The following is a 12,871-nucleotide window of genomic DNA, read 5'->3' as shown; positions in this document are numbered from 1 at the left end:
CCCCCCCCGCCCCTCTTCCGCCTTTCCTCCGTGAGGCATCATTCCTTCACTCCTCATCTTTTTGCATCCTCTTCTCTTCTCTCTCTTGTGGCTTCTCTTTTGTATTCTTTTGCTTCGCTATCGCCTCGCTCGCCTCTCCTGTTTCCCATTTGCGAGTCTCGCCTCTCGCTACACCCCTCTCCGCCGCTCGTCCTTGTTCCGCCCTGTCTCCTCGCAGTCCCTCTCAGACTCTCGCAGCCTCTCGCGCCTTCGCTTTCAAAACGTCGCCTTTACTTCCTGCTCTCTTTGCGCAGTTTCCAAACTCTGCGCATCTCTCGCCATTTCTCGCACGTGGCGCTTTTCAAGTGTATGTACACCAGACCGTGTGGCCCGAACGGCCGTGCCGAGCGCCGGAACCGGTGCAGTCTCTTTGCTCTCGCCGTCCACGCAGGCCTGCCGGTGTTCGTTCTTTCCCAGAATGAAGGCCTCTCCCGAATGCTCTACCTGTTGGATTTGCCTTCCGTTTTTTATGTCTGGATGCCTGTTTCTCTTTCGAGTGTCTCTGGAGGTCAAAAGAACTTCCCGCCCGCTCGTTCCTCCAAAGAAGCGAGCCTTTCTCCCGCGAGGCTGTGCGCATGCAAACAAACCGCCTCGGCCACTTTGTGTCGCGGGAGCTGTTGCAGCGCAGAGAGTTTGAGAGAAGCGACTCGACCTCTCTGTGCTCGACTCTGTTCTCTCGTCTTTTTTTGTCTTTTTTCTCTCCGCTGCTCTTGGAGGAAAGAAGAATTCTCGCTCCGCCCTTCCTCACTCGTCGAGGTCGTTGCTTCGTTCACGCCTTTCTTTTTCACCGGCTTCTGACAGTCCCGTCTCCTAGAAAAGTCTACATAAAAAAAACGCGACGACGCGAGGCGTGACTGTGTTTCCCCCTTTGCCTCCACCTTCACATCTCTCTCTTCTTCTTTCTTTCTTCCTGTTTCTTTCCATTCCTTTCTCTTCTTCTCTCTCTCTTGCGTCGTTTCCGCGTGCTTCTGCCACGCGACCTGCGCAAAAACCCCCCGAAAGGAAGGCGAGTCCTCTCTGTCCGTCGCCCATCTACTTTTTTCTCTTCTTTTTCGATTATTTCTCTTCGTCTGTCTTGCCTCGTTTCCCTTCAGTCTCTCTCTCTTCACGGCCTTCTCTCCCTCCCGATGGGGGGACTTTGGCTGGCCTTTCGGGCCCCAAGCGCCACGCGCCCCTTCCAGACACGCTTGCTCTGCGCGAAAGAAAAGACAGGCCAGCAGCTGGGAGGGAAAACGGGGGAAAGACTCGCGGGAACTGTAACGCCATGCAGAAATCAAGCGACGGTTCCAAGGGTCAGTGGTTCTCTCGGAAACGCCGCGGGCCAAATGCCGCTCAACTCGAGTCCAGTCTTTTCTCGCTGCTCGACCTGTCCGAGTTTTTTCCTTCCAGATGGCCTTCTGTCTCTCTCTCAGCAGCTTCTGTCTCGTCCTCTCTCTGCTTGCCTGTCGCCCGTGAGCTCGTCCGTGCAGTCTTCCGGCGCGCTTTCTCAACTTCCCTCTCGTTCGTCTCCCCTGCCCGCCCTCTCTGCGCTTCCTCCCCATGGCCTCTCGGTTCCTCGCGACTCGTTTGCCTCGCCGCGCCACGCCGGTGCCCCGGCGACCGCAACGTCAAGCGGAGACAGTCCCCTTCGCGTGTGGGCTGTTGGCGGGGCCTTTGAGTCCCTCTTCGCTGCGCAACGGAGACGCGACGCTCCCTTGCTTCACTCCACCAGACGCCACTTCTCACAGTCGCAAGGCCAGGGAAAGGAAGAAGGAAGGACTATAGCACCGCTGGCCTCAGCGTCGCCTTCCGGCTCATCTACCTCTGCTTCCTCCCCCTCCGCTCCTCCTTCTCCTCCGTCTGCCGCTGTGTGTCCCTCTTCCTCGTCTTCTTCCTCGCCTTCGTCTTCGCCGGCGGCTACCTCCCAGTCTGAGCCGGCGTCTGCTAACGCGGCTTCGTCATCCGCTTCTTCTGCACGTCCTGAGACTCGAACTCGACCTTCCGTCTCTTTTTCTCGGCGTGCTGGAGACCGGACGAATGGTGGCCCGGGGTTCTTCGCTCGCTGGTTCTCGGCAGGGGCGATTTTGAGGCTCTTAGAGAGAGTGGCGCGTGGGCTCGGCTCCGCCCTTCTGAGGTAAGCAAAACCAGGCATCCAGGCTATCTCTCGCTTTATCTCTCTGGTCTCCCAGAGTGCAGTTCCTCCAGTTGATTATGCCACTCCTTCCTGCCTCTCTCTCCTTTTCGTCCGCTCCTTCTCCCTTTTCCCCCTTCGCTTCCTCGATTTCTCCTACTCGTTCTCTCATCGCCTCCCATTCTCCATGTTCGCTTTCTGTCTCACTCTCCCTCTCTTCTTCCTCTCGCTCGCTTCCACTCGCTCGCCGTCGGTTTGGCGCTGCTTCGGTTTTCGCCGTGGTGCTATCGGGTTCTGGTTGTTCCTCCGCCTCGGCGTCCTTCGCCCCGAAACGTTTCCCTCCTCAAAAGGTCCAGCTTTCCCGCCCGTGCGAACCTCCGTGGGGTACCCGGCCTGTGTCTCTGAGTTTTCCATTCGCAACGTGGAACGATGTGCATGCACACAGAACCCGCTAAAACAGGTTCGTTGATTTCCGGCCGTGCCTACGCGCTTGCCCATCGAGCTCTCTGTTCTCACGGCGCCTTGCTTTTGTCTCTGACAGGTACACCAAGGCCGTGTGGAAGTATTTGAAGCTCTTCATCACGAATCCGATGATCGTGAAAAAATGGTACAAGAAGGGAAAAGAAAGTGAGTTTCCCATCGCATCTCTCGTCGCGTGCGCTGCTGATATCTCCGCGACACTCGCGATGGCGACTGGAAAAGAAAGACACAAAGCTCTTGCTCTCTTTTTCTCTCGGGCGCGTCTCGCCCAACACGCGATGCCTTCCTCGTGCTTCCGAATTTCCCCGCTTATGCATTGCGCCGTAGCAGCTCTGGAGAGAAACGATCGGTCGGGAGTGAGACATGACACGCAGGGCGGAGTATCTTGGACAGCAAGGGGGAAATCAGAGGAGACCCAAACACACATGCAAATCGACCGTGACAGACACTGCGAAATATGGGACTGCATTCCACACAATCATATATATATATACCTATATAAATGTTTATATATATATATATATATATATATATATATATATATACCTATGTATATTTGTGAAAGTGGATAGGGAAACATGTATGGGGATTCTGGGTGTTGCGTGTAGGTGCGCTTCCGCACCCTTGAGGAGTGTGCCTCCACGTATATGTTGGCGCCCGTTCGCAGTCTCTCATCAGCTTGCTCATTGTTTTGAAAATGAATGTATAAGCGAGACTGGGCGAGATAACCGTGAATCCTTCGACGTGCTTTCGTGTGGGGATTTGCGACTGGGTGTCTCTACCGCATCTTCTCTCGAGAAGCGAGAGCTGCCGCGGCATCCGAAGACGCAGAACTGTTACGTTGGCGTGCGTTCTGCGTAGGTGCGATTCACACGTGGAAGTGGACAGTCACCGGTTTCAGCCTGTTTTACGCCAATGTTCGCGTCTCCTACCAGCTACTCAAGAAGAAGATTCTGGGGCATCCTCTTCGGTACAACGAGCACAAACTGCTGGTGCGTTTGCGGCGGAAAACAAATGCGCAACGCCGCTGATGCCGCTGGGGTGCTATGCGACGCGGGATCCGGATGCGACAGAGAGGAGGGGGGGGGGGAAAGAATCGAGAGACGGAGCGACGGCAGGCAACATCGCGCGTGTGGACGGAAAAGCCGTCTCCGTGTGCCTTCGTGTTTCCGGCTTCTCGCCCTGTCGATGTCTCTTGCGCCACGTGCCTCCCAGCGACGTCTAGCTGCCTATCAGCGCCTCACGACTCCTCCAAGTATCCGTCTCTCCCTAGTGCTCTACTTACAACACTATCTATCTATCTGTCTATATCTATCTATGTATATCTATCTATCTGTCAATCAATCAATCTACCTATCTATGTATCGATATCTATGTATCTGTCTATCTATCTATCTATCTATCTATCTATCTATCTATCTATCTATCTATCTATCGATAGCTATCTATCTATGCATCTATCGATATATATTTATATATATATATATATATATATGATCCCTCTGCATATATGTATATATGTACACCGATACGAAGCACGCTAGAGTGTGCGCGCGAGATAGTAGAAAGTGTGTCGTCTTCTGCGGACTGGCTCTGGTGCGTCTTGTTCAGGTGCGAACGACTGCAGATGCCTTGAAGTTGATTCCCTTTTCGCTGATGATCATCATCCCGCTCGGCGAGCTGTTGCTTCCCGTCGTGCTGCGTCTTTTTCCCAACATGCTCCCAAGCACTTTCTTCGAAAAGTCCGCGCACCACACGTGACAAATTGACATCCTCTCGATCCCCTTGCCATCAGTTTTCCCTGTGTTTTATCCCTGTACCGACGTCCGCCAACCTAGCTGTTTAAGTCTCTCTCTATAGCTGCATCTATCTAAGCATGCAGATGAAAACCTCTGTCCAGTTGTTGGCCTCGGTGGGTGCCTGTCTCCATCCAGGCTTATCTATTGGAAGTTTGCATGCGTCCCCGCCTACTCTCGAGAACATGCCTCTGGTCTATATGCCTAAACGTTAACTTCGTGGGTGCATGTGCATGCATCTCTGTCCACTTTTTGCCTATCAAGGGAGACACCTGCCGGCAGGACACCGCTCACGTGCGTCGGTTCGCTGCACACTCTAGAAGCCGAGTCCCTCAAATATGCAAATACGTGGCAGGCGAGTGTGCGTAGAAATACGTATCCATCAATATAAGTGTTACCCTACCTAGAAGACGTGTATACGTGTGCGCGTGCACGCATTCTTGTACATGTGGATTCGCGGCGCGCTTTCTCGATGGGCCCTTGCACACTGCACGCGAGCCTGTGTGACGTTAATAAACAGAACCGCATGCAAACGAAAGCGTGAATGACGAGACGCGTGATGGAGTGTGTGGGGTGAATGCCTTGGGTTTCCAGGCAAGTGGACAACGCGTATTTGAGCCGGAAGCTGAAGGCGAAACAGGAACTCGCCGCGTTCTTCCAGGAACTTGTTCGCGAGCACACGAAGAACATCATTGGTGAGAACGGCGTCTTCCGTGTTTCCTGCTCGGCACCCGATGTCTGGCGTCTCTGTCGCTGAAAAAAGATGCATGCTCGCATGCGCACCCATGTGCAGGTTCCGCTTTTCCACGGGCGGACCGCGTTGTGTACGTGAATGTCTGGAGTCTGCTTCACTGTGCCGTGGACAGAACACGAGTCGAACGACGCCCTCAAAGATAAGGCGAAGACGCTGAAGGAGTTTCAGGAAAAACTTCTTCAGAAAGATCAGCAAGATGTGAACCCTTTCCTCTCCGTGAAGGAGATCCTCTCTTTTGCACGGCTGTTCAAGGAAGAGTTTGTCTTGGAAAAACTCGATTTGCAGACTCTCCAGGTACGCAGTGGCAAACTCGGAGCTAAAGCAAATCGGCCTTTGGTCATGTGCATGCAGATCTGTAGATACACCTGCTTCTGTTCTGAGTCTGTCGGTATCCCTGTGTCTTCCTATATGGATCTCTACCTTACCGGCATAAAAACACATGTGAATAAGATGATCCCTCCTGAAAGAGGCTCTGAAGGCAACGCGGCCGCTCCAGGCGCACGCCTTCTGTAGCCCGACCGCACCAAATGGCGCTGACCATGCATCGCTGCGGAGCGTGGAAGCGCCAGGTAACAAGTTGAGAGATGCGAACCCCTGTGCCTGGCGGCGTGTTGGCCGATGCTTTTAACACTTAGACGTCAGTACTCTTTTTTTAAGCAAAAGAAGTTTAGAACCTTTAAGGCTTTCTCTAACTTTGCTGGAGTGTCCCGGTGACTTGGGCTCGCGGCGGCTTTTCAGGTGATGTGTCAACTCCTCGGCATCCAACCTTACGGCCTGCGAAGTCATGTCGTTCTCCAGCTCCGGTACGTTCTCTGCGAAAAGCGAGGATCCGCCTCTCGCGGCGCATCCTCCCTCGCGCCTACGGCGGCGTTCGCTGTGGAGATTTTTTGGACAGGCCTCGAGGCGTATGCTCGCTGCGAGGGGATGCACAGCACAAGCGACGTCTGAGTCTGTGCATTTCAGAGATATTGACACAGAAACGCAAGCGTATGGATGCAGGCGCATACGCATAACTACGGCGCCACATATCTATCTATCTATCTATCTATCTATCTATCTATCTATCTATCTATCTATCTATCTATCTATATGTCCATACAAATGTCAAATTGTGTATATTCATGTAGACGGTGCGAGGCTCTACCGGGTAGCTTGGTTTGGATCGTTTGTCAAGACGTTGCAGTGAACGCGAAAATAGGAGAGGAACGTTCGTGACACGAGCATGCGCGCGCCTGTTCGCCTATCCTCCCTGTTTAGGTTATTGCTTTTGCTTCCTCGGGTTTCTTCTTTCGGGCGGCGACACTGCGGGGGTGTATGTTGGCATCGCGCCGTGCGCGTCTCTTTCGTTACTCTCTCGTTCTTTTTTGCGTCTCAGTCGGTGTCCGGTTTCTCCCTTTCACTTCGTCTCTTTTCCGCGTCACTTTTTGTTCTGTCTGTGTCGGGTTCTCTTACGCGTTCGCCCAGGTACCATTTGAACCACATCCACCGAGAAGACCGGGAGTTCATGTGGGAAGGCGTCGACACGCTGTCTCACGACGAGCTCGTCGAAGCATGCAAAGATCGGGCGATGAAGTTCCACAACATTTCCGACGAGGACATGCGCCAAGAAGTAAGCTGTTCTAGCAAGGCTTTCCCGGCGTGCGCCTCCGGCCGCTGTCGCCTCGCCTCGGCCGCACCCACGAGGACAGAACAGAGGCCCGCTGGACGCTTTCGACCGCCTCTGTGTGTCGGGAACACGGAGGCAGTGAACGGTGGCGTGACGGCGGTCGTTTTTTAAAAAGACATTCGGGTTTTGTTTCCACGACTCGCTCGGGTCCTGCCACGCAAAGGCTGTGCACGATCTCGCGAGTTCCCGGTTTCGATTCTTTCTCTGTCTTGGAGCATTGTATTTCTATCTCTCTTCCCTTGGGTGACTTGCGCTCGTCTTGCGTCTTTCCTGTCTTCCCCAAAAGCGCTCTTTCAAAGTGAGTGACCACGTCTTTCGTTCTGTCTTCCCTTGTCACGTTGTGTGTTGCAGATGCGCCAGTGGCTAGCCATTTCATCTCACAAGGACATTCCGCCGCTCCTTCTTCTCTGGTGTCGGTGCATAAGTCTGACGCACTCTCCGATTCCGGCTCCCGTCGATCTCGCCGCCTCGGCTCGCGGGGATGCGCCCCCAGCCGCGCCCGAACCCGAACCCGCAGGGAAGGCGGTCGCGACGCCTCTTGACGCTGCGAAAGAAAGTCCCACGAGCGAGGAGGGAACCGAGCCTGTGACTCTTGCGGCGAGTGAGGAAAAACCCGAGAAGGAAGGACGCACTCAGGACGGCGATGGCGAGGCCGTACAGACACCCGCCGCCGCTGTGGAAGAATCGAAGGAAACAAAAGACGAAGAAGATGCAGAAGACGAACAATACAAGCGGCAATCCGGTAGGTCTCCCCAGACGCGCGCGCGGGTTCAAACCCCACGTGCTGTTGTAGATTTCGTTGCATGCGGTTCTCTGTTTGAGGGCTCGTCTGCGGACGATCCACAAAAGAGAAACGAGAGTGCGACGCTCAGTGACGTGCCGAGTCCGGCCAGTCGCTCCCGCGCATGTGTTTGAATGCACAAAAAGGCGTGAGAGGATCTCGGAGGAGGGTGCTTGTACACTCAAATATATATATATATATATATATATATATAGCCAGCGAGAAGGGTACCTGTACGTATACGATTGCATATATATTCATATATAGATAGATAGCTATATGTATATATATGTATATATGTATATATGTATGTATATGTATAAGCATGCCCCGCCTAGCTCTGTATACATCATTCGAGCGTGGTGCGCCAAACTGTGCTCCAGAGGTAGGCCGTATCTACAGCTTCGAAAATGTGTGCACTTTCGTTGAGATGCAGAGATGGACCTGCGCGGTCGCGGCACGTGGTTCCCCTCACTCGCTCGAGACTCGGTTTGGCGTTGTGCGTTTTGTCCGCAGCAACCCTCGAAGCGATGGAACGCCAGGTCCAGCTGTTGCGGGCGGAGGAGGAGTCTTTGCGTCAGTCCGTGCAGATTCTCGAGGAGGCGCAGAGGCAGCGCGAGGCCGCAACCACCGAGAAGGAATCGACGCTGGAGACGGCCGGGGAAGAGCTGAAAGGCGCGTCGCCTCTCGCATCCGACGCGCTCCTCGAGGAGCGACCGGTGGCGGAGGGCGAGGCGGCGCGAGGCCTCAGCGGGAATGGGAAGAAAACTGAAAAGCGAGAAATAGATCGCGGAGCTGGGACGGGGGAAAGCCTGTTGACAGCGGACTCGCCCAGGGCCTCCGGGCACACTGTGAAGGAAGAGGGCGGAGCAAAAGGAGGAAATGAACAAAGAGATTCTTTCCTAGACGGCGTAGCGGCGGAAGGCACGGATGGTGGGGATGCCGAGGGTGAAGCGACAATGAAGCACGAGGGACGAGCCCTCGATGAAGCATACGTCGAGTAAGAGAAAACGGTGAAACGTTGGGGCGCAGCGTATCTCTGTGGGGGTTCCCACATCTCCAGACGGCTTTGACGAGATTCCGAGTTTTCCGTCCGTGTGCGGATTTCCATCTCGTGGGGGGCGATAGCGTTAGTGGTTTACACAGTTCTGTCCAGGGAGCATAGACACATGCATAGGGAACCACAGATAAACATATATATATATATATATACATTTATGTCTATATTTGTCTACATGCATGTCTACAGATGTAAGAACATTTCATATATATATATATATATATATGTATAATTACTTAACCAAAATGAGGGTACCAATGTATGGCGGCGAGCAAGCTCCAGTATCTATGTAGTGATACGTATGTGTACAGCTCTGTAGTTGTACATGTGTGTGCAGATGCAGTGACGCCTTTGTGCATGGATGTTGGGCATGTGGAGAAAACGCTGGCCGACTGTTGAAATTGTTTTTTCACATGCAGCGAGTTGGCCTCGGTTCAGCGGGGAAGAGAAATGCTTCAGCGGCGGTCGCGCCGCATGGAATTGGAGCTTCGTCTTTTGCGTCGCCTCGCTGATCTGCAGCATCAGTAAGTCGCGTCCCACCTGTTCGCACGTCCGGACGGAAATACGCGAAAAATGCACAGGTTCTCTGACAACGTCTGGCCGTGTTGACACGCCCTGAAGACGCGGTATGTTTTTGTGTTGACACTGACGCCGACCCCTCTCCACGCCCTTGCCAACACACTGTTCGGGACCTCCGCAGATGCACAGAAGCCTGCCAACTGCCATATATCTGCATACACATGTATATATATATATATATACAGCGAGATAGGTAAATAGATAGATTATACATATATATATATATATATATATATATATGTACCTATGTCTTACGGTAGTGTTATTTTGGTTGTTAGGTGATCCATTGCCTTGGAGAGGAATTTTGTTTCTTCAAGCATGCACCTGGCAACGTTTTGTTGATTTTGGGCGTTTGTCGCTTCATTGGTGTCTTTTTTTGCATCTCGCCCTTTCGTCGTAGTTCGTTCTTTCGGCGTCAGTACATCGTTGGGTCTTCCGTTCACCCCTTACGCCACTTGCCTTTCCACTCGTGTCTGTTGCCTGTTTTTCTCTTTCATTTGTGGAGTTTGTCTTTTCGTATTTTTTTTCGCTTTTGTGCAGGCACCAAGAGGAAGCGTTTGGGGCGCTGAGTCGCTTGCTCGAGTTGGCGCATGCATATCGTCTCAAGCAGGAAATTGTCGCGAGAAACAACTCTAAAAAGGTGGATGTATCGGAGGAGGGCTGCTCGGTGGGCGTGTCAAGCGCAACCGTTGCGGGTGAATCCCGTTCGTCTCTCTTGTCTTCGCCAGAGAGCGAAAAACTCAAGGAGCACGAGGCAGCCGAACGCCTCCACGAGGCACAGCGGAGCAACCGCGGGTCTCCAGAGGCTGTTCAGATTCGCAACGACTTCATCAGCGCCGTGCAGGCATTTGGTGAGACACTTGCTCGCATTCGCCGTTTGCAACATGTCAAACCGTGTCAGACAAATACCCATCCACATACGTTCCGACGCACGCCGCCACTGGGTCTACGGTGTGTCGCACAAGCCAATAAGTCGCGTGGTACATTGTATATATGTATTTGTATATAGATGTATATAGATATAGATATTATAGAGAGAAGAGAGCGAGAGAGAAAGGAAGAGAGATTTCTATACCCATTCCTATACCTATTCATGCACCTGTATATTTATAAATATAGAGCTATATATACATATATATGTTGTGTAGGAGCATCTCTCTAGAGGCTGACGTGGGATTTGTGGGCGCAAAATAGTTCATGTGAACTGTCCCTGCCGCGGCGCGTGGCCAGACACCGTTTTTGCGCTGTGTGCATTTGCTTCAAAGGGGAAACGAAATCCATCGACGATGCCAAGACAGTAGCATTTGTCGCTTTGCTTGGTTGATTTTGCAGAGAGGCAAATCCAGGAAGTGATTGAGAGTTTCGCGAATGGGGTGAAAGAAGTCGACGACTTGATGCGGGATGCAAAGACGCTGCAAATGGACGAAGGGGTGAGACTCCCACAGTCGAAGGGACAGGCGCCAAGCCAATCGAGACAGCGACAAAGAGAACGAGAAAGCTGCAGAGAAAGCGAAGCCGGAGGGAGAGAAAGAGATAGCGAGAGACGGGGAGAGGCCATGGAAGCGAGAGAGAACGGCAGGCGATAAAGAGACACCGAGAGGAAGAGAGACAACTGGAGGGGACCCGCGACGACGCGAACAAAGAGAGAGAATGCGCTGGGGAGGAAGGCGACTGAAAAGTGAGACCGAGAGCCAGAGAGCGAGCGAGAGACAAAGGCGCTTGCACCCTACTGCGCGACGACTGGCGGGCCCCGCGTTTTTCTGATGCATGTCTCTCGTGCGAGTGCTTTGTTCCTTTGCGCAATTTCAGGATCCGCTTTTCTATCCAGAAGATCATTCTGACTGCGAGGATGCAGGCGACTCGAGCGCCTTCGTTTCCCCGCGCTTGTCTCTTCCCGCGTCGTCGCTGCTCCGGGAACACGCCGCGTCGTCTCCAGCTGCTGACGCGCTGGAGAAGGAAAGCGCCTCTCGGAAGTCTCAGTCGTCGGGCGGTCGGGACAGTTCCCCAGAAGACGCGCCTGCGGCGGGTGCAATAAAAACGAAAGCGAAGAACGAGCAGAAATAGAGTTTTCGCGGAACTTGTTTCCTCGTGTCTGTTGTTCCTCGGTTCAGGGTCTGCACGCGCAGGAGACGCTCGTCTCCCCGTAGGCGTCTTCAGGTCCGTTGGCCTTTCATTCGATGCGTGTAAAAGGCGCCTCCCCGCGATTTTCCACTCCACACGTTTCTTCTCCTGTCCCCGCGTGGTCAGTGTAGCTACACTGGGAGTAGGGTATACATGTTGCCTGTCCCGCTTCGTTTTTCATCTCCGTTTTCCGGCTTCTTTGTCGATCCCTCTTTCGCGTTGCCTCTGACACGTGTATCGCATCTACAGGTTTGTGTTTAATGGAAAGGGGATGTTTGTTTTCGCTCGTTTCTTTTCTGTTCTCCCGACCATGTCTCCGCCGTTCCCGATACCGGGTCTCCGTTTCGCGATTCTGTTCGCGCCTTCTGTCTGTTCGTTTCGCTCCTCGTTTCGTCGTTTCCTTTTCCTTGTCTGCCAGGCTTCCGTTCTCGCGTTTTGCGTGTCTCTCGACGTTGGAGTTTTTCCCACTTTTCCTCTCAGCTCGACGGCGCCCCAGTTTGGCAGTCGGTCTCGGTCTCCCCCCGTTGCGGCGAGGGCGCAGCGTTCCGCCTTTTCTTTTTCCGCCTTTTTCCCCCGCCTTTTCTTCTTCTGTCTTTCCTTTTTCTGTCTCTCTTTTTCTGCCTCGTTTGTTCTGCCGTTTGCTTTTCCCGGGTGTTAAGCATGCACGTGACTCTCGAGAAGGCGCGACTTGAGAAACAGACGCTGTCCCTTTACTCACGCGCTCTGGGTCGTCACTGGCGACAGTCGCGGGGCGAAACGTTTAAAACAAAGTGGGGAGGAAGACTCGCAGCGTCACAACTGAACCGGTTGACCTTCCGGCGGCAGTCCCTGCAGCTGAAATCCTGAAACGTTTCGAGAGGTTTCGTGAGCCTTTTATGGGTCTTTAAAAAGAGAGCAGAGTCTAGATAAAGCGAAACGTTTCGACAAAAACACGTTTCCGTAACAGAGCATGATTTCCCCAGACTTTCGGCAGAACATTGGACGCGAAACGTTCTCGACGCGCCCAACGCGGTTCCCTTGAACGTCCACGGCCGCTGGAGCGCGTAATGGCTCTCTCTATCCTCACGACGTCGGACAAACACAGAAAGTGATATATATGTATATATATATATATACGGTGCACACTAGATAAACGTATAGGGTATATATACACTATATATATATATATATATATATGGCATATGACAGATACACATCTTTACCATATTTCTATGTAGAGAGAGGAAAGCCTAGATCTACTAGTCCTGGAAGACCTGGCCGCGTGTACTTTTCTTCTCGGATTGCTTCTTTTGGCGACGAGATTCCATACGCGTTAGCGACAAACAGACTTTGGCTTTCAGTTTTGTTCATCTGGACAGCTGAGAGAGCGAAAGAGAGGACAGGGACCCAGCGATGGAAAGCTCCCGCGGGTTTTTTCTGAACGAAAAAAAAATGCATGCACATGCGTGCATGCGCCGCCCGCGATTTGCGCTGCTGCTTCGAAGC

The 12,871-nt window shown here is 52.9% G+C and overlaps 1 protein-coding gene across 1 annotated transcript; it reads left to right on the top strand.

Annotated features, from left to right (window-relative positions):
- Positions 1-1,364: 1,364 nt before the first annotated feature.
- Positions 1,365-11,329, top strand: NCLIV_040900 (hypothetical protein; the record flags this gene model as incomplete). The annotated part of the gene is made up of 14 exons (XM_003880999.1): positions 1,365-2,152; positions 2,691-2,776; positions 3,491-3,621; positions 4,241-4,371; positions 5,020-5,120; positions 5,292-5,473; positions 5,918-5,982; positions 6,644-6,788; positions 7,197-7,587; positions 8,143-8,626; positions 9,106-9,210; positions 9,806-10,116; positions 10,598-10,695; positions 11,075-11,329. 14 exons carry the CDS (start codon positions 1,365-1,367, stop codon positions 11,327-11,329), a joined length of 3,273 nt encoding a protein of 1,090 aa, XP_003881048.1.
- Positions 11,330-12,871: the final 1,542 nt, after the last annotated feature.

This window comes from Neospora caninum, chromosome IX, assembly GCF_000208865.1.
Source record: "Neospora caninum Liverpool complete genome, chromosome IX".
Classification (NCBI taxonomy): domain Eukaryota; phylum Apicomplexa; class Conoidasida; order Eucoccidiorida; family Sarcocystidae; genus Neospora; species Neospora caninum.
The sequence above is the reverse complement of the archived record's forward strand: the minus strand, read 5'-3'. Positions and strand labels throughout refer to the sequence as shown.